Source organism: Podarcis tiliguerta (genome assembly GCF_965153285.1).
Source record: "Podarcis tiliguerta genome assembly, chromosome: 6".
In the NCBI taxonomy this organism is placed as follows: Eukaryota; Metazoa; Chordata; class Lepidosauria; order Squamata; family Lacertidae; genus Podarcis; species Podarcis tiliguerta.
In genome coordinates, this window is record NC_139539.1 from 90,757,003 (window position 1) to 90,784,706 (window position 27,704).

Below are 27,704 nucleotides of genomic sequence, written 5' to 3' on the forward strand. Positions count from 1 at the left end.
GAATTTGAAGTTGGCAGTGCTCCCTAAGCTTATCGTTTGCTGAGACTTCTGCTTATGTTCCTGTGGACAAACAAACTAAATACCATCAAATTGCACCAGAGTATTTGAAAATGAGGCAATAAAATGGGGGTGGGGAGTGAAAACATGTTAATTGTAGCATCGCTCCTATCCTTTGAAAACTAACACTGATGGTTATGGGTGTTTTGTGGCTATCTTTCTGGTAGAACTGAATTTCTTTCCCCTTTGTAAGTCACTCAGGAAATGTTCAGTTCGAAGTGAGGTGTTGTTGTTTTTTAGTTTAATGTGTTTTCTAAAGTGTGTATTGCTCTGAACCAGACTAGACTGTTTTCAAACATGTTTCACTGTGTAAACATGAAGGGTAGATATACTTTCTGGCATGCTTTTAAGTCAGTGTCTTGGTTCCATGTTTTGAGTTACTTTTGTGTTTCACAACTTGGAGAAGTTCAGATTAAGAGTGCTAAAGTATATCCACAAGATAAACCTGATCATACATCAATGAAAGACTTTGACAGGGCACACTCAACATTTCCAGTTTGTATTGTACCTCTCTCATTATTTCATTCATTCATATATTCCTCTTGTTTATCATCACCTTATTCTAAAAAGGCAAGGTAGCTTAGGTTAATTAGAGACTACCTGGCTTATTGAGGCACACCAGAAAAGGGATGTGTGCATAGCAAAAGCCTTATTCATATCTCAGTTTAATAAGCCAAGGTATAATTGTCTGAATGTGCCAGGTTTCACAACAATGTTGGTTCAGTTTCATTGCCAGTTTGGTTTATGCTAACAGTAGTTTAGAAACCAAACCAACATCTGAGCTTACAAATGCACAACAAGCAAACTGTGGTTTAGACAAAGATTTGTCTGCATTTGTTTTCTACCCTCTCAGCACTTGGCTTCAGAAGCACTTTAACCACCTAGTTCAACAGCTTGTGGAGTTGGAGAGAGCCTATTGTACCTGCCAAACTTTGGTTTCTGATTCTAGTTCATTTGCTAATTGCAAACTATGGTTTGTTAGTTGAGACGCAACACCAAACCACATGTTATCTTCCCAAGCCCTTCTACCTTCCTTTCAAGCATCCTTTCGAGAAAATCTGGTTTGCTGCTCACCACTGGATGGTGATACTGAGATTACATCCATTGGAGTCTTTGTTGGTGACCTTTTCCAACTATCCCACTTTTTATAAGTTATCTGTATCAGACTTGCTCCTTTAAGGGGGGGCGGGTTCTTCTGAAATAGGGAGAACAGACTCTGGTGTGTAAATAATGGATGGCAGAAGGAATATTCCATATTTATTTTGCTAAGAAATACTAATAGATATTAAAGTCTGTACATGTCAAATGGGGCTTTATAGAGATATATTAAGGGACAACTTTAGATACTAATTTATTATGAATTCGTGCACATTTTTCCTCATGGCTGAAATTGGTTTGTGTTGGTTTTCTTCATTCCTTGCGGGCGGTTAGCTTTCAGTATATTGTTTTAGTTATGTGTGATGCAGAGTGTATCCCAACCTGAATTATGCTGTTTGCATTCAAAGCACTGGAAATCTGTAGTACTCAGTAATGCTGAAATGATTGAATTGGTGGAAAAGCCGGGCATCTTATGTTTGTGTAGTTTCTGTGCGTTGCTCAGTAACAGTACGCATTTGCTCACTCGCCCTTATGTCTTCTTAGGGAAGAAGATAAGAACATATTTGACTACTGCAGAGAAAACAACATTGACCATGTAACTAAAGCCATCCGATCAAAAAAAGTGGATGTGAATACGAAAGATGAGAAGGTATTGGGCCAGGGGAGGGATTAATCTGTCTTAAAGGCTGGTATGTCAAATTAATGTCTCCTCATTTCTCTAATCCTTCCTTGCAGCTGCTATATCTCTGCTGCAGTGTGTCTGACCAGACATCTGTTAGTGGAAGAATTGTCCAACTCTGCCACTCCTAAGCAACAATTACCTGACACATGGTTGGACTTTGACTTTTGAATGTGATAACAGTTACAGCAGGTCAGAGATAGGCTGGTGTTTAAAGCAAAAAACAACAACAACAAAAACACAAAACCCCAAATGGCACCCCTCTTCCTCTTAATTAACATGGGGCACATGCCCTGGGGAAATTCTCTAGTGCAATCCTAATTGAAATGAATAGTTAATTTTAATGTGGCTGGCACAGGAAAGAAATTTGGTGGATTGTCCCTGTGGATTTGATCTGTCTGCTTCCCACTCCACCTCTTAATGGCACCCAAAAACTTTCCAAAGAAGCCACATGCCCTATAGATGAGTCCTCTCTGGATTGATAGCAAAGATAGTGGGAGCGTAATTGAATAATCGTACTCTGGTTCAAGAAATACCTGATAAAGCAGTGGTGTAAACCTTGTTTACACAAGGGACGCGGGTGGCGCTGTGGGTAAAACCTCAGTGCCTAGGACTTGCCGATCGTATGGTCGGCGGTTCGAATCCCCGCGGCGGGATGAGCTCCCGACGTTCGGTCCCAGCTCCTGCCCACCTAGCAGTTCGAAAGCACCCTTAAGTGCAAGTAGATAAATAGGTACCGCTTTCTAGCGGGAAGGTAAACGGCGTTTCCGTGTGCTGCGCTGGTGCAGGCTTGCCAGAGCAGCTTCGTCACGCTGGCCACGTGACCCGGAAGTGTCACCAGTCAGCGCTGGCCCCCGGCCTCTTAAGCGAGATGGGCGCGCAACCCCAGAGTCGGTCACTACTGGCCCGTATGGGCAGGGGTACCTTTACCTTTACCTTTAAACCTTGTAATGTTTTTCATTGGCAATAGCTCCACATATGGAACACTCACTCTTATTAACTAAACTGTATTTGGACACCCTTTGCTGCCCTTATGTATCTGTGCAACAGATATTAACATCACTTGACCACAGGCTATTTGTGAACATGATTTTGCTGGTGTGGCTAAAATCAGTCTGGATTATGTGGGATGTACTTCATACAAATGACTTGCTTTATGGAGGGGTACCCATATTGTTCTTGACTTCAACATCAATTGTGTTGCCATTGTGACATATAAAATGGGCCTTAGAAATGATGGAGCAGCAGCTAATTCATTGCCAGTGAAGTGTCTTTATACCTTTGCCAAAAGAGGGGCTGCTCTTTCACTTGTCATCTAAAGGAGTTTTAGGGTAAAATATATGTCAGCTATGTTCCCTGAAAACTTATTTTTACAATAAAGTACTATATTATGGTCTGGCATGCTGAAGTGCTTCAGGCTTCTGTGAGCCATGCCTTTGTATGAGTACCCACCCACCCTCTACCCAATGTAACTTTGTCAGAAGGAACCAGCAGATTATGTTTCTAGCATTTTTTGTAGTGCCAGAAATTCTCCTTCTTGCCGTGCCTTCACAATGAGAAGTAAAAAATCAACAGTGCAATTTATGCATACTGGGATTTTCCCTCTGCTTTCTCTATACTGAGGTTCAGCTTCATACAGGGAAATAAATTTTGTTTAGTGAGTTAGGTCCAGGCTTTACCTTCCCTCCACAGAAGGCTTTTCATCCAGTGGAGGGATCCTACTGGTGGAAGTGGAGAAGGTGACCATTGCCAACTTTCCCCTTCCTCTGCAGCACCTAATGCCACTTCCCACACTGTTCCTCAGGGTCCCTCAACTTTCTGAAATGTACTTCCCATTGCTGGAAGCAAAGTCTGGATCCAAGCTGAAGATAAAACCAGATAGGATAGCTGTAAGTTATCTCTTTCTCTGCACTGGTTGGAGAAGGGGAGGTATGGTACAGTGGTGCCTCGCAAGATGAAAAGAATCCGTTCCGTGAGTCTCTTCGTCTAGCTGTTTTTTCGTCTTGCGAAGCAAGCCCATTAGCGGATTAGCGCTATTAGCGGATTAGCTGCTAAAAGGCTATTAGCAGCTTAGTGCCTTAGAAAAAGGGGGTGGGGAGCGGGAAAAAAACCTCAGGAATCGCAAGACATTTTCATCTTGCGAAGCAAGCCCATAGCAAATTCGTCCTGCAAAGCACCTCCAAAACGGAAAACCCTTTCGTCTAGTGGGTTTTCCGTCTTGCGAGGCATTCGTCTTGCGGGGCACCACTGTATTTTGGTCTGCACTAATAACTCAGTAGCAGTGTTACGAGAATTATTATTATTATTAGCAGAGCTGGACCTCGGTGTCCATGATGGCCATGGAGAAGCTCCTTCACTTTTCCTGGGCCGAGGCCATTTAAGGCTTTAAAGCTCAGCACCAACACTCGCAAAGCTCCTTTTTAAAGGCTTGAGAGTTTCCCAGATAGTAAATATCTGGCGCGTAAATGGTCAGACAAAATAAAACCTGTTTGACTTGCTGGTTGCTATCTTTGCCCACTGACTATTTGTCCTGCTTTTGGCCTGTAACATGTAGTCTCTCAGCATATTGTGTTGCGGTGAACAGATGAAGTGCTTACGCATTCATAGACTGAGACGCCACAAATTCAGTTGGGTTCTCTTGTAGCTCTAAGCAGATTTCTGCCCTTTGAGCCATGACATTCCCGGCTGGGGTTCTGAATGCTGATGGCATGGCTTTTTATTATTAATCAGGAACTCATATGAATTAATTTGATGAAAGCAGGGGAGGGAGTTTAAAATTCAAGACTAGAAACTCATCCCCGATGAAGTGAACTGAAACATCTGTGTGTTTCTACAGTACATTGTTCAGCTCTATCAGTATTGCCATAGGTCACAGGTTGTTTAGCCCTATAAGATAAATTTGTATAAATTGCAAGTCCAGGAATGGTTTGTGCTTATTTTCTGGTGATCAGTAGTAATAAACTAGAAGTGAACTTTCTGATAACTATAGCAATAAACTAGTAATCCAATCCACTTCTAGGCTACTATTAGAGGCATACGACTTTCTGGAATATCTGCTTCTAGAAAGATAGGGTATTTTTCAGTTAATGAATTCATTATATGCCCCATTCTTATCAAAGATGAAAACAACAGGTCCTTTCACACTTTTATTATCAAACCGTCAGCATCATTGCAACTCTTCTCATTACTTTTTCCAAGTCAGTGACTGTATGTGAAGGCTTCTTACATGACTTGGCCGTAGAAAAGTTTTATGTATAGCTATGAAATGCAATTTTAGTAGTAGTAGAAGGAGGAGGAGGAGGAGGAGGAGGAGTAGGCGGCTCCCAACAGATTAAAAACAGAACAAAACATCAAACCTTAAAAACATCTTTAAACAGGGCTGCCTTCAGATGTCTTCTAAAAGTCTGATAGTTGTTTATTTCTTTGACATCTGATGGGAGGGCGTTCCACAGTGCAGGTGCCACCACCGAGAAGGCCCTCTGCCTCGTTGCCTGTAACCTCACATCTCACAGTGAGGGAACTGCCAGAAGGCCCTCAGCGCTGGACCTCAGTGTCTGGGCAGAGCAATGAGGGTGGAGACGCTCCTTCAGGTATACTGGGCTGAGGCTGTTTAGGGATTTAAAGGTCAGCACCAACACTTTGAATTGTGTTCGGAAACGTACTTTTAGCCAGAGGCCTGGATCTGAAAGTGACCCACCGTCCACAGGCTACATTGACAGATGGACAAGGCCACTCACCTATTACCCATCCGACTTCCTATAACATCTGAAGTGCAGAGTTCGAAATTAGCAGGGCACCAGGCACATTTCCCCATTTGTGAGCACCTCAAAAAGTCTTGGTGCTATTTTTTGCACTTGGCTGACACTCGAGGATTACTGAAATGTATGTACTTTGAAGCCTCGAAGTATATGTTAAGGAGCTTAAGAATAAAGAGTGTTTTGAAAACTGAAGTACGGTACCAATATTTTTATTGTAAACACCAAATTAGACATGTATTTTCTGCTAAAAATGTCACTTATGCGAATTGCTTACTAATTCATGCTTATCAAAATAATAATAAGGTGTTGTCAACCCGCCCCCCAGTGTCAACTAGACATTCTGTTTTGGCGCCCAGGTTCCGGGAGCCGTCCACCTTTTCTACCCCGGTTTCTTTTCTTTTTTTAAAATATTTTTTATTAACCGGCCAATCAAATCAAATTAAATCACATCACATAAATTCCGAATTACAAAGCCGAATTTTAAATTTTGTTGGGGGGACCCATATTTCAAGATCCGAAGGGGGATTCTGATCATCTTCTTGCTATGCGTTAATGTCCAAATCAGTCCAAACAGAGTTCATAATTCTATCCAGTCCTATCTTGCTGTTTCCACATCACATCTTGTTCATATATTTTCTCTTTTTTCTTTATGATCTCTTCTGATAGTCCCCTTAAGCCGATAAACACCAATAATATGCCTGTGTGAATTTTTCCGTTCTTCCAATCCTCAAATCGAGATGGTTTCCATATATCATCGCCTTCATAGATAACATCGCTCTTTCCATCATTAATCTCGCAAAACTGACGCTCTTAAGTCCCTCTGAGGAGTTTCACCCACAATATAAAAACAGCTCTATTTCTCTCTTTCTCCTCCCAAACTCAAGACCTCCGACAGAACTTCCCAATATGGCAACGGCATTTTTAACTGCGTCATTCCAAAGCTCTTATACATTCCACGCTCTTCTTAAAACATGCTTTGGTTCGAAAGTTTATCTCCACACAGCCTTAAATCCACAGCTTAAGTCCTTAAAATGACATTTCTGACCCGTGAGGGGAGGGGATTCTTGTTTATCACATAAGGAAAGAAAGGAAAGTTTCCCCCTCTCCCCCATCAGTTATTTGCCATACCGAGTCTTGGCGTATCTTCTCATGATTTATTCTTGTCTTGTTTTATCAGAGATCTCTTCTGTTAGCAGTCTTTACTCCCCTTCCTTCCTTGAAATATGTGCGTTCCTTCATCCAAATTGTTTCTTTTGAAGTTCTTGCAGCTAGTGGCGCGGATCAGGGTCGGCGTCCAGGAGCACCGGAATCCCACAGGAGGGCTTTGTGCCTAGTGCCCCCATCCCCACAAATTCGGGGGTGGTATAGGGCACAGCAGGCAGGGCAATCCCCCCCCACCATCCGGGGGGGGGGCGTAGGGAGGCTAATTACTCCCATCATAGCCTCCAAATTACCTCGTGTGGATCGGAGAGATGTTATTGTCAGCCATCTTCCGATGCGCCCCCTAGTGGCCCCCCTTCTACCCCAGTTTCTAACACTGCAGAAATGGGAAAGGACAGTTGGAAGGGCACAACACAGAGTGCACTCCCACTTGTGCCTGTGCAGATGTGGCTTGCATTCAGTGTTTAAATTTGCCTCCTTTTCAAACCCAGGTGGTGGGGAAGGGGGTGCCAGGGCCCTTGGGCACAAGCTGATAGAAAAAAAGCACTGTTAAAACAATGCCAAAATAGCTCTTAAGCAGGGCTGGGAGGAATTCATACGGATGTGGGGGGATTTCATCCTGTTCAAAAAGGGTGCCAGTCAGCTCTTGAGGATTATACCTTCTCTGCAGTCATGGGGAAAGGTTTTGAAATTGCAGATGTCCCACCCTCCCACCCAAATTAGGCGAAATTGCCTTTCTTTTGAACGAAATGTGCCCTGTGCCCCACCCAGGCTGCAGATAGAGGCTGCTGTATGGGAGCATACGCACAACAACTTTGGGCAATCTCCCCCAAAGAAAGCTCAACAACTCTTGCAGGTGTGTGTGTGCCCGCCCCTGGTGCCGGTTGGGCATGTTCTGCTGCTGTGAGCAATCACATTCACACACGCACACATGCTCTCTCTTGCAGCCCCAGGTAGAATCAGCTGCCTTCGCCCGCTCCTCTCGGTTCACCTCTCAGATTTGAAGGTGGCACCACCCCAACCCTTCCTCTTTTGTGCCAGGAAAAGCCTCTTATTTCAATTTTTTTGCTTTCGGGGGAAAGCTGTTCAGAGCAGGAAATAAAATGGAGCATCTCTGATCTTGCAATGGGCATTGACTAGCCGAGAGGAAGCCATGAAGAAACTGCTAGTAAAAAACTCATTTTTGCCATGCGCATTACATTCACCAGCAAACACTTTTTTTGGTTTCAAGGTTCTGAAAATTGAGGTGCACATTGGATTTGATTGTGCACTAGACCCGAGTAAATACAGTAATTTTATTTAAGCAATAACTACAAATATGCCCAGTGTTGGAGGTGAAACTGGTATAACTCTGACACCTGAGATGTATATTTCTGGGCCTACCTTTTTGTGATTGTAAGTTGTTTTAAACTATTTTCAGTATTGTATTTTAAATTGTAACCGAGTCAGTTGGGCAGGGTACAAATAATAAAATAATTGTTGTAAACTGCTATACAGCATAAATTGGGGCGGGTAATAAATTAATATAACAAAAACAATCATACAATTTTTTCCAGTCCAAAAAATGATACAAATGAAACTATAAACATTATAGTAAATTAAAATATTTGTTGTATGTAAGCTTTGAGGCAGTATGTAGATCTCAGTATTTTCATGCAGATAAAAAATATATACGTATGGGTAGTTTTCCCAAAAAAAGTTCAGAAAATACCATCACTATAATGTAATTGAGCAGCACTAAGTTTGACTATTTTTTGTTCAGTGTTGAATTTGTTCAGTATGAACAGTCATCAATTTCCCTTTACGTTGATGCAGAAGATATAAGGTAACTTAGATCCAGAAGCAAGAGGAGTTGGGAGTTGGTGCTGTAGTTAAAAACAAAAACAGTTTCCCATGTCATAGGCACAATATGCTTGGTATGCTACCATACGGCAAGCCTGTTTCATGTTTTATATTTTTGAAAGTACTTTTCTGACATCAACTCCTAAGAATGTTGCTTATTTAGTAATCCGGTCAGATGCAGTACCAATACTATCAGCATCACTACGTTTGAATCTTGCCTCCCAAGTTATTTGCAGCAGTGTGGATTGCCTGTAACAATATTTTAATGCACTGCTTTAAAAAGCATTTCACTCACTGTGCTGAAAGAAAATATTTAATAAGAAATGTTTGCATTTCTTCCCAAGTTTTCAAATGCTTTTCAGAGCCGGAGGAGGAACAAAAAAGATTTATTTTTCTGTTCCCTCCCCCCCCCCCCCGTGGGTGCATCAAGGTAACTGGACGTAATATTGCAGCAGTGAATACAATATTTTTACTGAATGAGACTTTTAGTTAGTCTTTGCTATGCTGTCTCTTTCTGTCTGAATTAAGAACAGTTCCTATACATGTTGTCTTCAGGCACATGCATGTTTGAAAGCAGGCAATTCTTTTCTTAGCCTCCCCACTTGCTTTGTTTGTGACTAGACCTGTGACATGCAGCAAAGCAAAATTTATGTGCTGTTCACTTGAGAAACTGCTATACAGGCTGGCCAAGTGAGGCATGGAAGATTTAATAGGCAGGGTCACTGTACTTGGGATTAGATTTATGCATTTTTATTCCAGATCATTTAGAGCGTAAGAAGTATCCTCATTCTTTTGCAGCTAAAACGTGTTCTCCATGAGAAAAGAACAAAATAGTAATGGACATCCGGAATATATTTTGGGCTGGGCTGGGTATATGATGTAATTCCTTGAGAATGAGGGAACCCAGCAGAATGTGATATTGGGAACAGAAAACGGCTTCCTGTGAATCTTAGTATTTGCGTTTTTTGCCTCGATACCTGTGAAAATATGCTTGAAAGTGTGTGGGTAATAGCTGAAGGTTGTGAACAAACTTTGAATGAATAGTCAAAGGCCTAGGTATTTCAGTGACCTGCCTTTGACCTCACCCCTTCTATTGACTAGAAAGATTAGACCAGTCCTGAAAAATGTGCGTAACCTTCATAATTATTACTAGTTCCAGAATTTAGCTTTCCTTTTCACAGAACTTGGATTACCTGGGCACAGAATTTTCATTCTTTCAGTGCAGTGTAGACAGCCATGATTTGGAGCATAAACTAATTCTGTACATATATTAGACTAATCTAAGGTTGAATACATTTTATGCAAGAGATGGGGCATGTTAGAAATGTAAATGAATAAAGTTACTTTGAGTGGGACTCATTTGAGGGCACAGCTCCTAGCAATTTTCAATTTACGGTTTGGGAATAAAATGAATAATCTAGTGGCATACGGTCCTCCTGGGGATGCTGTACAACTGTTAAACACCATAGATTTGGGGCCAAAGATGGACAGGCTGTTCAGCTCATGAAACACTTCCAATTTGGCTTTTGGCGCTGGAGTATTGCTGATTTGCATAAATTGTTTATGCTTAATCAGTATAGTTTGCAGCATGGGAAGGCCAGACTAACACTGTCCATACCAGATTTCTCCCCCACGCCCTCAATACCAAATACAATTTGTGAAATTGTTGGCATTAAGATAATGAATAAGAGTCTTACTAGAATGTTGTATCACCGAATGGTTTACACTTAAAATTTAAAAATGTGATTATTTAGCACAATGCACAGTATTAGAGAGGTTGCTTTCAATAAACAGTGTCATGTGTATTAGCACATGTGATATATCTGCCTCCAACCACCCAGCTGGTTAATCAAAGGCCTTAGTATTGCCAATTCTTCAAATTTATAACCTTTGGGAAGATAGGGAGATATAGGTAATGCAATTTGGAAGCGCAAGTATGGATATTTTTTATTTGCCTTTGTTTGAGACCCTAGAAAACAACATGCTGTAATGTGGAAGCTTTTCTCATTTAAACAGAAAGGCTAGCACTTGCAATATTACTCTCCTGAAATGATTTTTTTTCAATTAGATTCTAGGCTATGTTGGTTGCCACTTTTTTCTCTCTTTTTTGTTGCTGATCCTGTACCTTTAACTGCAGCCTGATATATAGACATTTAACAAATGTAAGTACGTCCACCACCGGCCTTACCTGCTTTCCAAGAAAAACTTATCCTGCTGGATTTTTGTCACACTGCTTTTAAAGGCACAAGGCCAGAACCTTTAAAAAGGTACCAAACCAAAGCTATGCAAAAATGCCTAAAGGCATCTGTACATAGCAGTTCTACCTGGCCTGCAAACACAGGTAACAGATGCCTTTAGGCATTTTTGCATAGCTTTGTGTACAGAGGACACTACAGATATTTATTTATATTTAACAAGATGTATGTACTGCTTGATTGTAGATACAACTTCTATGCAGTTTACATATGGTGTACATGTTAATGCTATGTTGGCAGTAGACACACAATATTGGGCAAATGTTAACCCTGTTTTGCACTCTTCCCACTTGGAGATCCTCCACACACACACACACACACCCCTTGGCATCTTTTTACTTTTCTTTTCAAGGAAAAGCTCGTGTTTCCTTCAGATGCATTTTTACATGCAGCTTTTTAATTTTGGCGTTCCAAGTTTTTGCTCTTAGGTTGTTGGTGGAGAAAGAGAACTTGCAAAAAATTAAGCTGTGTTGCAACCCCAAGTAAGTTTGCACCTGTTGTTTTAGACTGCCAGAGAAGAAACTGCAGGAAGCCTAGGCTGGAGTGGCAGCCACAATGGAAAGGAGGAAAGTGCATGTGTGAGGAAACCACCTAGAGAACTGTGTGGACACAAAGCGGAACCTAGCTATTGCATGGGAAAAGCTAATGCCTGACCTGGAACCATTTGTGGATAAGCCAGGATAGGGGGAACCAACAGAATTTTCAATAGGTAGAGTTGTGATAGAGCTTGGAGAATAATGCAACCTTCTGCAATCTTGGCAGAGCAGGCCATCTCTCCGTTCTAGACCTAGTCACTCCTGACATGGAGAATGGACTATAAATGACAGATGAATAAACCAGACTTTTATCAGTGAATTAATTTAAAATCATTTTTGCTTTTGCCAGATATGTTAAGATCCACACACTCCTTTTCAATTCCATGCTGTATAATTGAGTGCAGTAAGGTTTAATAATTCATAGAACTAATCTGGGTGCCATCTATGTTTCTAAAAAGAATAATTGCCAAAACCCATTCTAATTCATGGTTAATTAGTGTACTATCAAAATAATGTGTTACAAAATTAATTACTTGTTGGGTTAAAAGTGAGCTGAAAAGCTTAATGCGTGGAAGCCTGAGACAGCATTTTCCTACTTAAAATAATGATCTACATCTGCTGCCTTTCTGAATAACATGTAGAATGAAACATGAATTGGGTTAGGTGCAGGTGTCATCCATCCTTCTCAACTTCAAATGTAAAGCTTTGCTTAAATACTTTGCTTTCTTGCTCGCTCGCTTGCTGAAGATTCATGATGAGGAAGAGTCATACCTACCTAGCTGGTGGCTTTATGAAGCACTGCAAAGAAGTTTGACTAGTCCAGAAAGAAATGCACTCTGTTACAAAATTTCATGAGCTGCGTTACGACTTCCAGCTTCACTTTAGTACGGGTGGTTAGGAAGATCTTTTCTGCAAGTGCGGCAGGTACACTCTGGACCTTGTTTTCTTGGCTGGGCAGGAAGAAAGAAGTGGGGAGTATTGACATCAGTCCCTTGTCATGGTTGGATCATTTCCTGTTACAACTGAGGATCTCAACAACTTTCTCCCTCTGCAGAAGCAGGGGGTCTATGAAAATGGTCCTCGCTCAGAGGCTGATGGACCCAATTGCTTTTCAGATGGCCCTGGGGGATTTCCCAGCTTATATGACCGAAGCCCTGGGTGACTTGTGGAACATCTGGATGCCTTGGGCTTTTGACATGATTACCCCTGAGCACTCTCTCCCACTCCTTGGAGCCCGCTTGGCTCTCTGGTATACTCCAGAGCTTAGGAAGAGGAAACAAGCTGGGAGATGGCTTGAACAGTGGTGTAGCGTGGCTTGTCAGCACCCAGGGCAAGGCAAGTAATTTGCGCCCCCTAACCCGGGGCAAGGCAAGTAATTTGCGCCCCCCCCCGCTGCACTGTCCCTCCCCCAGATAGTCCCTCGCTCTCTCTCTCCGCACCGCACCGCACCGCACGCCTGGCACCCTCCCCTCCACAGTGGGCGGCGACCCGGCAGCTCGGATCGGATTCGCACAGCCAGCACTGCAGTGAGAGAGAGTGAGTGAGCCAGGTAGGGGCAGAGAGCTGCGAGTGCGCCCCCCCCCAGATGTTGCGCCCGGTGCGGCCGGCCCCCCCTGCACCCCCCACGCTACACCACTGGGCTTGAATGCAAGTGAAGAAAAACTCTGGTCAAATGCAATCAAACACTGGTGAGGGCTGATCATCGAGCCTACCTGGTGGCCGTGAAGGCAGCAAAGAAGGCATACTTTGGCTGCCTCCATTGCATCCTTATTGGTTTGGTTTGTTTTTACATATTTTGTGTTCTTGTTTTGTATTTTTGTGCTGTGAACTGCCCTGTGATCTTCGGAGGAAGGGTGGCATACAGATTTAATAAATAATTATAATTCAGAAAGGCAGTTATTTTGTTACAGTGCAAGCACTGTTGATATTAATGTATCAAATGAAATGCTTTGAGGCTCACATTGGTTATCTTAAACTCTTACAAGAGTTTCACTCCATGTTGTTGTTTGCTTGATATTTTAGGGCAGAGCTCTGCTGCACTGGGCATGTGACAGAGGACACAAGGAACTCGCCTCAGTACTGCTGCAACACACGGCGGATGTTAACAGCCAGGTACAGATTGGAGCAGTGACCACTCTGGTGTATCTAGTGCATTTCAAAAGGGAAGCAAATACAGCAAAAAATGTTCTCAGTTGCACAACTGAAGGATATGTAGGGTTCTTTCAGGATTCTGCTCTGTTTGAGTACTTTTGGTGCCTCTGCTCATCATAATTTCAGTGTTGTCCTGTTTAATGTCTCAACAGCACCATGTCATACTTTCGACAGAACATAGGAGCAGCGCAGTCCCTCCTTACAAGGGTTTAGCACAAACACAAGTGAAGGGAGGAAGAGATGAATGGAGGACCAACTTGGGTGATATGTGGGAGTTAGCATCCATACATATTAACTGAAAAGCATCACCAGGGTTCTGCTAGCTTGAGGAGTGGGGCAGAATGGCAAGAGCGGGGGGTTACCCATTTCCCCTCTGACCATTTGTTGACTTCAAATTGTGCCCCTCCCTGGCTGCTTTCCTATACAGTGGTGCCTCGCAAGACGAAATTAATTCGTTCTGCGAGTTTTTTCGTCTTGTGAATTTTTTCGTCTTGCGAAGCACCACTGTGTATTGACGGTTTCCCATAGGAATGCATTGGCGGTTTTAAAAAAAAAGGCGCAAGATGTTTCGTCTTGCAAAGCAAGCCCATTGGGAAATCCGTCTTGCGAAGCAACTCAGAAAACGAAAAACTCTTTCGTCTTGCGAGTTTTTCGTCTTCCGAGGCATTCGTCTTGCGAGGTACCACTGTAAATGTGTGGTGGTGGACATGAATGGGTCTCTGTTTCTTTTACCCTGTGAAGAGAAAAGCAGCTTCAGGTGGGCAATTTTGAGTGAACAAACAATGAGAAGAAAAAGACTGAAGTGTTTCTTTCGCCCTCCTGTTCCTCCTCACACGGATGAGCAGAAGAATTCTGTTGGAAGAATTTTGGAGGAGGGGTTTGATAGACGCGATGATAGATTATCTGTGTTATGGAGATGTCAGAAAAGGGATGAAAATCAGATAAGTTGAATCTGAGAAAGTGAGGACAATTAAATAATAGGAGGGGAATTTGTTTAAAGCGTTCTGTTTTCGCTTATAAGTGCTAGGAGCCTAAAGATCGTGCAGAAAGAAAACTAATGCATCAGCTTAGAGGTGATGAAATCATGGCTGTTGAAGGGAAATGAGATATTTTTTTAAAAGATGACATACCAGCAAAAGTGGGGCTTACTTAGCCAAGGGATGAGTAGAGCACAGATTAGAGTTTTATCTAGCTACAAATTTCCTTCCTGATGTACAGACTTAATTGACTACTGTTGGGTTATACACACTGGCTTCATGTGAGAGAAACCCTACTAGGGCTGGAACACGATTTATTTCTACAGTCAGTTTCTTTGGTATGATGTGCGGCAACTTGCTTCCAGTGCCCTCACTTAAAAATACTTACATTAAAAGCAGTCAGCTTTTTCAACAAATAGCATTTTTACAAACAATGCAATAAATAGTTGACTAATAGTTGCTGCATTAGTAAACTGTTGTTAAAAAGTTCAGAAGAAGAATAGCTTTCTTAATGAGCAACACAAGCTTAGTTGATGAAGTTTTTAGTGCTTGGTACTTGGTAGGTGTAGTTAAAGTGCATATTATTCTTTGATCCTTAGATATCTTTTCAACCTGGTGTACCATGATAACAATCCATGAAAACTAAGATGTTCATTTCAGTTTTTGAAAGCAACAAAAATGTACTGGTTGAAAATTTTAATCATGGAATTGACTTGGGAAATAACATTTTTTAAAACACAGAAACCTTTCTCTCCTTTTCTCTTTCCTACTTTTTATATATTGCCATTTTCTAGCCAGATTATTTGGGGTTAATAATGGTTGTAAAATGAAATGTGCACATAGACACACATGCATCCATGACTCCAACATGGGTTAAATTCTAGCAATATTTTTTGTGTTTGTGCTTGTGATGTTATCTTTATGAAGAGGAAAGCAGAGACCTTTATGCTAGAGGAGGACATACTCCAAACTACAGTTGGAAACCTTTTGCCAGTCAGAGTAAATAGTACTGGTCTAGGCAAGCACACTTTGATTTCTGAAGCAAAAGTTCGGCCAGTACTGCAGTGCTTGCAGACGGTACCACGTAGTGAATACTAATGTGGAATAGCTAGAATGAGTGTTGGGCAGTGGTTAGATCCAGAGTCACCAATCTTCAGGTGATAGTGGGAACCTGAAAAACTGTTGTAGGTTACAACCCAATCTTTTATATACACCTTATATACACCTTATATATATGATGTAAGCAACAAGCAGACATGGATTCATTCACTGGAGGGCTCAGATGTTTCATATGGCAGGACATCTTTGTTGGTCTCAGTTTATTCTCCCAGTCTGTATTTTGGCCTTAAAGACCTGAATGAGAATGCATGGAGGGTAAGTTGGAAGAAAGCTTATTTTGCTGTATGAACAGCAACATTGCTGACCATGGGGCACATCTGTTAAGACATCAGACTTAACTTCCAATTTCCCAGCTTTGTGGAGTTTTGAGTCAGCTTGAGATGGCCTTTACTCTGGCCTTAAACTGGCAGGTGTTTAGGGGGGGGAATATTTGAACTGCAGCAACAGAGTGGGAGAGCTTTTTTCCTTCCAGATTATAGGGCAGGCTGAGTCCAGCTCTTTTCAGTGTTGATAATTACCTTTAATAATACATTTGAAAAGAGATGGTGATTGCTTGGGATGGGGGGAGTGCAGAAAGAACTAATTTGTGGAGTGGGAGGTAGGCTTTGCTTTGTGTTGAAAAGGGTCATTTGTGTAATCTAATTACCTAAATCCTTAGCCACAGGCCTTTTCCTAGTGGGTGGCTCTGCCTTGAGAGCTATACTTAGAACTTAGATGGTTTGGGCATCTTGTAAGTGAGTGGCTGCCCAGGATCCAAAATCTGCATCTCCTGTTTTGTTTTCTAATTTTAACACAGATTTTTTTTTTAAAAAAGGTATGCCTACTGTGAATAAATAGGCAGAGTTCAGGTATAACACCGGTCTGTGCTTTGTGTTGGGACATGGGTGGCGCTGTGGGTTAAACCACAGAGCCTAGGACTTGCCGATCAGAAGGTTGGCGGTTCGAAGGTTGGGGTGAGCTCCCGTTGCTCGGTCTCTGCTCCTGCCAACCTAGCAGTTCGAAACCACGTCAAAGCGCAAGTAGATAAATAGATACTGCTCCGACGGGAAGGTAAACTGCGTTTCCGTGCGCTGCTCTGGTTCGCCAGAAGCAGCTTAGTCATGCTGGCCACATGACCCGGAAGCTGTATGCTGGCTCCGTCAGCCAATAAAGCGAGATGAGTGCCGCAACCCCAGATTCGGCCACGACTGGACCTAATGGTCAGGGGTCCCTTTACCTTTTTATGCTTTGTGCTATGTGCACAAGTCTTTGGCTGGTTGTGCTCTGCCTTCTCCTCTCCCCTTCCCCTCTCCTAGTCACAATTTCTGTTTTTCAGTTAGCTGCAGTTTGTTCTCATGTGTGAACTTGGAGTGGTGGTTTGTCTTATGATTTAGAGCAGAGGTAGCTAACCCTTTCTGCCCTGAAAGCCTTGTCAGTGCCTTCCAATCCCTCTGGGAGCCACATGTAGCCAAAAAGTGGGTGAGGCCACCTACAGCTGACATGCACACCAGGTAATACACAGTCATACATGCATATAGACATACACAAGCAGTGCAAATCTTAGATGATAAATCTGGCAGATTGTTCCTTGTTCCTTAAGTACATAAGCTTGCTGCTATGCATGAGGGAGCTGCGTCCAAAGGTAACCAAGTACTCTCAAGCTAGTTTGTTGCTTCAAGCTGTAGTTTGTGATATGGCTAATTTCCATCTTGCGTAGGATGTTATAAAATTTGAAGTTATCACCAAGATTCATACCAGATTAAGAATATAAGCAGTAACTCTTATCTACTGAACATTAGAAATAGTTTGAAAGTAACTAGGTAAAGCCAAAAAGGCCTACAATCACAGTTAACACATTAAACGCAGGAAACCTGCATGGAAATGGGCAGGTCTGTTATACCCACCAGGATATGAGTTGAGCGCTGAAGGTTCATGAAGATAATTGCAGAGTGGTATAACATATTTACAGATCTTTCTTACGGAGGATGTTAGAGAGAGACCTCTAGCTGATAAATCTGAAAGTTTACCACAGTTTGAAGTGTTTGTAGAGGATACAATAGACTTTGAGAGGATATTGATAGTTTAAATAAGTCATCAAGAACGGATAGCATAAGATCCTTTACAGATTTGTTAACAATGCCAGCTTTTTATTTATTCAAAAAAAGGCAAATTGGGTGAGCTTAACAAGGTAAATTGCCTGGTATTAACACCAGCCAAACATTCTTAACTATGTTTAATTTAGATAAATCTGACATATTAGCGAAGAATTAGAATGCCTTTGTGAGAGGAGATAATTGTTTTCACAGATGTTTGTAAACTATTCAGTTTACCAGTGTAGAGGAATAAACACAGAAATACTTAACTCTTTGTAGTTTGGACCTGTATATGTTCCATACACAAAAAGGAAAACTAAAACAGGCACTATTATCAGTTGATACACTGTTTGTTTTGTTTAACAAAAAGATTTAAATCCTACCATTTGGTTCCCCTATAGAACTCTAAGAGCAGCTCATAGCCTGAATAAAATGATAAATAAAATCACAACTTATCATAAAATATAATTTCCAAAATAAGATGGCAGAAGTAGTTAAAAAAAAATACCCCTTAGTGCTGGGAACAATGAGTATCAAAAATGTATGCCCTTAACAATAATACCTCCCATTTCTGTGAGTGTTTATTTGTTTGTTTGTTTTCTATACTGCTCTTCATCTAAGGATAACAGGGCAATTTACAATATCAAACACAAAAATACACAACATAGTAACATACAAAAACAGTTACCCCAATGTTTAAAAGGCCATAGATGTTTAATCTGCCAAAGGCTGGGAGAAGATGAGTATTTTTGCCGGGCGCCTATCTCTCCCACTTCCCTGCAACACACTCATTCACTCCCCCAGGTGGGACAAATACTGCCTGATAACTAAGAAGAAAAGGGAAATGAACTGTTTTGGAGATCCCTCAGTCACATACACAAATGCACCTTCTCTCTAGCAACTGCTCTGAAGAATGCCATTCGCCTAACACTCATCTTTGCTGCCTCATTCCCCTCCTCCTTTTGGTTCTACTCAGCTATAATCTTTCTCTATGGAGAAAGATGGAGAACATTTTCTTGCTGGTGGGCCAGATCTTAACACCTCCCCATCCCTCATGGCTGCCCACTTGTCAGTAACCTGATGTCAGGTGAGGCTGACATTGAGGTTGGACTGAGTTGGTAGGACTTCAAATTGCAGCATGGGACATTGAAAGAGCCCTTGTGCTGTTTCAGCATTGTTTTGCAGATATTCGCAGGAGCATTGTAAGGGCTGTTTGAAAGTCCTTTGCTTACATTGCTGCACTGCTCCACTGTGGATTGTGCAAAGGGCTTTCTAACAGCCCCTGTGATGCTCCTTTAAAGGTACATTACAAGCCTTTTTGAAAGCTCTCTGCTGCATTTAAAATTCCTGAGCTTCAGGGGACAGGGCTGGGAGGGAGAAGTGGTTTTAGCTGAATGCTATCAGCTTCCTCCACCTTGAGCAAGGCATGCTCTGACCACCCATCAACTGATGAAGGGCTGGGCATTCGCCTTGTTGCAGCAAAGGAACAGTAGGGAGCCCACTTTAAATTCCTGATTGTTCTGGCCCCACACCTTACGTCATAAGAATGTAAGAAGAACTTGCTGAATCAGGCCAATGGTTCATCCAGTCCGACGTCCTGTTCCCACAGCGGAACCAGATGCCTGTGGGAAGCTTCAAGCAAGGCATGAGCACAATAGCACTCTACCCCACATGTGATTCCTAGCAGCTGGTATTCAGAGGTATACTGCCCCTGTCAGTCGAGGTAAAGCATAGCCATCGTGGCTAGTTGCCCTGCATGAACTTTGATGACTTTAAAAGAAGATTAGACAAGTTGGTGGCCCCATCACAGCGAATTCCATAGTTTACCTGTGTGGCGCATGAAGTAGTACTTTCTTCTGTTAATCCAGAACTTCGAACATTCAGCTTCTTTGGGTGCTTGCGAGCTCCAGTGCTCTGGGGTAGAGGGGAAACCTTTTCTCTATCCTCTTTTCTCCCATGTCATGCATAATTTCTGTTATGCCACCTCTCACTTCCCCTTTCGCTAAACTGAAAAGCCCCAAATGCTGCAACCATTCTTCATAGGGGAGTTGCCCATGTATGACATTCAGTGTCACACAGGTGGGCGTGACTTCCTGAAAATGGTCTGGTGAGCTAGGTTTGACCCCTGGGCTGGAGGTTCCCCATCTTTTCTCCTTGGGCATGCTTGGGGAAAATGATGCTGTGACCTCAGCCGCTGTTATAAGAAGCTCCCGTCTTGATAATACCTGTTTGTACACTGAGCAACCAATACAACAGAAAAGACAAAGAGGTCTGAGGGGCTTTGTTAGTCCCAAGGTTCCTACTCGCGTTTTAACATTGAGTTGCCATTTTAATTGAAAACAATATAGCTATCTTCAGAAAAGGGCAAGGGGACTTCAAGGGTGTGAGTGGGGAAATTCTTAACTATGGTTATTCATCAGGATGGTAAATGGTCTTTTCTGCCCCCGGGGGGGCCTAGAAATTGAAATGAACAACAGCAGGAGCTTTTCTTTTAAGAGCTTTCTGTAAAATTTATACCTTTAGCATTTCTTTGCTATTGTATTGCCAGAAAGCCAGCTGTTCAAAAGACACAAGTGTACATTTTGTTCCTTTCCCAGGAAAGATCAGAATGTGCTGCTTCAGCATTGTTCTGTATTCTTACCTCCTGTACCATCAAGTGAAATCTTCATTCGTGGCATTGTAGAGCACCATCACGGTGCAATTTGGTTATTGCTTCCACAGCATTTACAGAGGCTGTAAACCATCAAGACCTGTGCAGTTTTTGTTGTTGTTTGCTTGTTATTGACTAATAACCTAATGTACTTTTTTTAAAATTAAAAGACGCCTGCTTCTTGGGAGAAAAGCAATGACAAACCTAGACAGCATCTTAAAAAGTAGAGACATCACCTTGCCAACAAAGGTCCGTATAGTAAAAGCTATGGTTTTCCCAGTAGTGATGTGAAAGCTTGACCATAAAGAAGACTGATCGCCGAAGAATTGATGCTTTTGAATTATGGTGCTGGAGGAAACTCTTGAGAGTCCCATGGACTGCAAGAAGATCAAACCTATCCATTCTTAAGGAAATTAGCCCTGAGTGCTTACTGGAAGGACAGATCGTGAAGCTGAGGCTCCAATACGTTGGCCACCTCATGAGAAGAGAAGACTCCCTGGAAAAGACCCTGACGTTGAGAAAGATGGAGGGCACAAGGAGAAGGGGACGACAGAGGACGAGATGGTTGGATAGTGTTCTTGAAGCTACCAGCATGAGTTTGACCAAACTGCGGGAGGCAGTGGAAGACAGGAGTGCCTGGTGTGCTTTGGTCCATGGGGTCACGAAGAGTCAGACACAACTAAATGACTAAACAACAACAACAACTTTTTTTTAAAAAAAGTGGGCTGTTTACTCAAGGTGGAACTGTGCCTTACAAGTATTGTTACATTTAGGGGGCGATTCTGACTTAGAAGCATTCAGTCATAATCCCACAGATGGTAGCTTCACCCCGTTGGCTCCTCAGCAAAGCACATCCACCAAATGTCACCAAAAATGATACCAAGTTGGCCTTCTGTGTCCTCACACAATTCTGTGTGTTTCTGTGCCCCAACCAGTGGCAGCTACTGATGTCAGCCAGTGTTATGTTTCTTGTAAGATGTAGTTCTGCCTCAGCAAGGGCAGTGTTGTTGCCACCCTCCTGAGTGTTCACTTGATCCATTTTGGGACAGATGTTTTTGAAAGATGGCCAACCTGCCAGTGTCAGTTTTGATTTCAGAGGAGGGGACTTCTTTCTGCCTCAATATGTAACCTTTCCTGTTGCAGACTGAAAGCATTCCATCAGTTTAGATGGGAAGGTGCTTGTGAGTCAGAGGGCTTCTGGAGACAAAGATGCAGAGTATCAATTCTTTTATAGTACACTCATGCACGTTTTTGGGAAGGGGGGGCATGCTTTTCAAATAGAGACAATACAAACATAATAAATGGAAGAGAAGGTTCATCTCCCTCATGACTCAATCCTTCTCAAACGACATTATTATTGACTGGACCATTGGTTGCCAAAAAGAAAAATCAATTTTTAGAAGTACTTGCTTGGCCACAGATCATGGTACTAACCCAGCACAGACAGGCTGATTTTATCAACTATCTGAAGACTAATTTCCACCATTAGCCAGAAATGAAGTAGAAATTATGGATAAATCAAAGATGGCTTCGTATTTCTTTCCATTTTCTTGCTCCTTTTTATTCTGTGCCTCTAAAATGCTTTTATGTCTCCTTTAATTCTGTCATCTTCCAATTTGATGCAGTTATATAGTCTATGTAGCTCAGAACCTGCATTTAGTGTTGTTTTGTGTTCCCCAAAAGCTCTATAACACACTCTCACTCACTCACTGTCTCTCTCTCTTCCCCCCTCTTGCTCAAACCGTTCCTTTCTGGCCTCCTCTGGCTCCAATTGACATTCGTTTTGCAAAGGTACAGTTGTGAGTGAGCATCAGTATTACGAATATAGGACAAGACACACCAATAACTTAGTGGTCCACCTTGAAGGAGGGGTGTAGGGAAGCGACTTTTCACCGTGACCATGCCATGAGAAGTCCACAAGTAGAATTAAAGGGCAGTATACTTACGGCTTTTGCTCGCTTGTTTGCCTTGCCTTCACGTCTGTAATTGTGCCAGAATGCTCCCAAACAAATTCTGTTTGCATGTATACGGCAAATGGCAATAAAAAAGGTATGGATCTTTTTCACATTTTACTACAGAAACAAATGGCTGTGTGCAAATTTTCAAGTAGTATAGCTGCTAAAGGACAATCTTGTGTTGTACTACTTTGACTGTTAGTTAGATAGCTCTGATGTGCAGCCAGCACCCTTCTCTCTCAGACTTGAATCTAACAGCTCTAATTCACTTTGTAAAATTACCATCCAAATTAAAAGCTGTTAAATGCTGAAAGACATTTCTTAGGTATCCAAGGCTTTTACTGAAAAATAATACTGCTGACCTTTTACGATTCTTAATGTACTAAATTATGTCCAGTGTCGTACATACCTTATATAACGTAATGTAAGACTACCGTTACATTACTGTGCCTCTAAGCATACATTGCAAGGAAGGATTATAAATGTTATTTAAAAATCAACATGTTAAATCACATGTTGGAATAAACCCAGCTTTATCTAAGTAACCTACAAGTGTATTTGCCATGATGACAGGCACTGCAGTGGGAAGGGGAATCGCCAAAAAGGCACCTCCCCCATTTCACTGATGTATCCTTCTGTCAGTACACAATGAGCACCCAAAAGCTTTATATGCTGCTGGACTGTGTAATTTTTTCCAACTTTATCCAGCTTAAGGAAGTTCAACTTAGACAAGAATTTATTATAGGATTGTTCTCTAGTATAGATCAGCCTCTGCCAATGACCTGCCAATGTTCCCAGCACGGTTAATCGTGCTGGCTGGGGCAGATGGCAGTTTGTGCTCCAAAACAATTGTAGGTACTAGGTTGCGGAAGGCTGGTATTGATCCCCATCAAATTGGACAAATGTATAGATTTCTTCAGAATACTTGAATCTTCATAAATTTCTTTGCAGCCATGAAGAAGAACGAGTAGTCATGTTAAATCTTCTAAATTTCTTACCTTCTTCAAATATGTATTTCTTGGTGCCTTCAAACGTTTAGCTATGCCTTTAAAGAGGCCGCTTGGGTATGTTTTTCTTCTTTCCCAAACGGTTGTTCTCCAACATCCTGTGTTGCATTTACTTTTAAAAAAACACAACCCTGTAATTCTGACCCATTTTACATTAGTAGGTCATTATCATCTGAAAACATATTATTTAATCTCCCATCTTCTTTCACAGCTTCAGTCCTTATTTGAATCTTTTCAAAACCAAAAACAAAACCCTGCGATCAGCAAGTACCGCACTCTCAGACTGAGTGTTTACATTTCAACCAGGTAATGTGAGGAAACAAGTACATACATTCTGGAATAAGTAATTTATTTCTTTTTACCCCGGAAAAGAAAGTATGGCCTCTGTTTTTTCTGAATATTGTACTCTTCTGATTGCCTCCTCTCTCCTGCGGCTCCTTGAGCACTTCCGCTACCAGATTTTTTTGCTGCAGGCCTGCTGAAAATGCCAAGAGAGGAGGGCAGAGAAAGCAGCAGCATATCGTAAGTGTAAAAAGGGTAGTTTGCCCAACACCAGTTCTTCCCTGCTGTTTCTCAATTTGGCCGTTCCAGGAAGCTCTCTGTAGGCTGCAAGCATATATGCCCACCCTGTTTATACTCTTGCCAATGGTTGTGAAATCCATTAACCAAAAGAAAGGAAAGATCTGCTTAGTGACAGAGGGTAGCTTTCTGCATTAAAGCATTGACTTGGTGCCAGTCACAGTTATTAGAAGTGGCACTGCTCCACATTTCTCTCACAGGTCTCTCTGAAGAATGCAGGTTGGCAGCAGGTTGAATGCTAAGTGGTCAGTGCTCAGCAGATGCTGTTTATGTCTTCTGAGGGGAAAAAACACCTTTTCAGCAAAAACATCATTCAAAGCATTCACAAGTTTCTGCTGTAACTTTAAAGTATTTTTTGGATACGACAGTGATTTATTTTGGTTTGTACTCTACCTATTGGATGTGGACTGGAGTACTTTTCAAAACTTGCTAGACTTTGGTGTGTATATTTTAACCCCTTGTGGTGGTGGTGAATCCCATGAATTATTGGGAAACTGAAGTTATTGTTGATTAGCTCATTTGTGGTTCACAGCGTTCCCTAAATATAAAACTTGCTATCAGGAAAGAAGATGAGGGTTTTGAAATGAAAAAAAAGTCATTCCTTTCCACACACCTCCTGTTCTATAGTTAGTATTTGAAGCTGCCCTTGAAAGAATGTACAAAGCTTTATATTTAGGTGCATTATTACCAGTGAAGAGTGTAGAGAACTTTGTTTTCAAAGCTCAGCATCATATAATCCAGTCCTAAAACATGCTTCTCTTGGAAATATTTTGACAGTGGTGTATATACTGACACATCCTCTTAATGTTGCAAAACAAGTTATTTGTGGTTGCCAAGCATCCAAATTCAGATATATAGATATGTCTGGGTTGAAACAGCAGTAGGTGGGAGCTAAATATATTTACCATTGAAATAAATGTACTATATAGTCTAGAATATATGTGTTTGGTTAACACCTATCACCCAAAGTCTGTTCTACAAAAAGTTTCATCCAGTCCACATAGCTGTTAAATATTAATCCCCTCCAAGAAATGTTTTGTGGAATGTGCCTCTAAGCATACATTTTAAAAAATCGTATTTTAATGTGGCATATGACATTCTCGGATGGTCCTATTTCCTTTTTAATTATCCTTATCTTGTTACTGTGTACTTAGATTTGGTGGTTTAGTCATCTGACAAACATGTGCCTAATGTGCTAAATCACCTGTATAATTTTGGAAATCGTTTAGAAGGTTTAAACCCTCTTTGAGCTATTTGCTCTTTAAAAAAAAAAAGTCAGGTGTGAAAATGTAACCTGTTGTTCAAGAACAAAACAAGATTCCTCTGGCAGCTGAGTCAGTTTTCCAGGTGAGTGCATCATAACAGAAGGGCTCTAGCCTCAAATTGTTTCCTTTAATCCTGGGTTTCATCTTGAAGCATGAAACAACATGCACTCTACTTAGCAGTGACAAATCCCTATTTTTCAAGATGGCATCAATCATATTCGCACCCTGTCAATCCACAGAACTCTCTCTGATGAAAGAATTTATTTGGAGTTAAAAGGAAATCCTTCATTCCTGTTGCTGCTTATAGACTTCTGCTGCTGGCTGTATTTAATAGGAAGATGACAGTTGCCCAACACTTTAAGCCAACTAGTCTTTTTGCATGTTATTTGCGGATATTTGGGGGGGGGGGGGAGCCAGGCAGCTAGCTGAAATGCTTGTGTTGTCCCTGCACAGAGCCTTATGTTGGCTGACAAAATCCCTGGAATTGCTGACTGACTGGTTAAAGGACCTTGCCTTATTTTGCAGTCTTTGATTTCTACAAGGCTTGGAGACAGAGGTACTTCAGGGAACTCATCCTCTTGAGTTAGAATAAGTTTGGCAGAACTGAGACTTCTGGCAAGGGGGCGACCCTGGACTATCGCCAGCACATAACTCCAGTGCTCAAAAGCTTGCACTGGCTGCCCATATGGTACTGGGCCAGGTTCAAAGTTATTGAATTAATTTGCAAGGCCCTTAACAACTTGAGTCCAGGATACCTCAGGGACTGCATGATTCCTTATATCCCTGCACTGGTGTCTTGGGGGAGTTTATGTTAGTGTCCCCCCATGGCTCAGATGCGTGGCTGTCTCATATCCACCAGGAGCTGTGGGTTCGTTATTGCGGGTCCAGGTTTGTGGAACTCGCTGCATGTTGTAGTCCGGCAGGCCCCTGACTTCATGATTTAAGCTCCTTTTTAGTCTTCCTGTATTGGTCTCCTGTACACTGCTTAGAAACTACTGTGATTAAGCGGTATGCAAATGGTTGTATCATAATGTATAACCAACTAAATAGGTTGGTTTTTGCAGAATCGCCCAAAATAAGACCTGCATCGGTCCCCAAAAGTAGAAAACAAGTCCCTTTGCACATTGTAGTAGCACATGGCTTTTGCTGCTTTCACACTGTTTACACATGGAACTTTATTATAGCAGGCATTAGAATTAAAAATTAAACAAAGTATCCCACACTATATTTGCTAGAAATTTGCACAATATTCTCCCATCAGCCTCATTAAAAGGTGTCTGAATCTCTCAACCAGTTACTACTTTTTTCTCCTCACATTAAAATTAACAGAAGGAATCTGCCGTTCTTAAGAATCTGATCAGTTTTAAGAAGATCAGTTAGTTGGGTTTACCTCCCTGCAGAGATGTGAGTTTTGATAGCTCGTCCACCTAGCTGAGCATTGTCTCCAATATTGTAGACTACACTGAATGGTTTCAGACTTGGGGCATTCCCAGCCCTTCCCAGAGGTGGCAGAGAGTAAAGCTGGGAGTTTCAGCATGCAGAACTAATGTCCTACCACTGAGCTATGACCCGTCATTATACAAACAAGGCTCCCATTCTACCAGTCTGAGTTACATAATTGCAATCTCTTATAGATGGTTGACCTGAATGATTAAGTGATCTGGCTGCTTAAAGCATTTCTGCTTCTGTATGACAACCTGAACTGTCTAAATCCTTAAGTCAGTGTATCAGTCATGTATCAAAATACTATATCTTACAGTGGTCTGACCCCAGGGAATTCAGACATTTCCACTAGCCAATCAAACATGCCTTGTATTAAGCCCATTTTATAACCATTCCACAAGCATTAGTGTAGATGTCAGAAATGCATGTAATGATATATATATATACTTTTACCTCCATGAAGGTGGTCGTTTTTTTGCCCACCAGCCAATTAACTAACTATATAAAAAGCCTTTATCAAATGCATTATAATAGCCATTCAGGGCTATGTGCAAGGTTGCTCTATCCTTTTTTCATTACCCCTCTCTGTAGTAATGGAAGGTGGTATTGTCTCAGCATCCCTTTTAGATTACTAAGTGCTTAATAACTATTCTGTTGTTGCTCTCTGTAGTTCTGACGGACCGCTGTAATACCATTTTGAACCTGCAACCAGGGAGTGTTATGTGAAAGCAAGTGCCAATGTGAGTGTCTTTATGTAGAGGGGAGAACTTTGAAGCTGAGATAATGTCAAGGAAGACTCTGTTCTAATAGAAATAAAAAGCAGCAAATGTGGTAATCAAATTCAGATAAATTAGTATTGGCAGATTCAGAATGATGTACTTGCTTGAGCAATCTTTCAAAATTCTTTCCTGTATACTGCTGCCATCTCTATATTTATTATTATAATAATATGATCCATGAGGCATTCGAGGGTGGCCTAGCTAATTCTAATTAATCCAGTCAGAGAGAGCAGCAGGGTAAGTGGAACAGTCTATCGGATTGAAATTCATAACTTAATTGAGGTCAAAGTCCTGGGCTGGGAGAACAAAAGTCTTTTCCTA

General features: G+C 41.7%; 1 protein-coding gene across 1 annotated transcript in view; it reads left to right on the forward strand.

Annotated features, from left to right (window-relative positions):
* Positions 1-27,704, forward strand: part of ACBD6 (acyl-CoA binding domain containing 6) — a 99,801-nt gene that overhangs the window by 37,946 nt on the left and 34,151 nt on the right. Inside the window, exons 5-6 of the mRNA XM_083446374.1 lie at positions 1,699-1,804; positions 13,409-13,498. Of these exons, the coding sequence (XP_083302500.1) occupies positions 1,699-1,804; positions 13,409-13,498 (196 nt within the window). The remainder of the gene's footprint in view (positions 1-1,698; positions 1,805-13,408; positions 13,499-27,704) is intronic.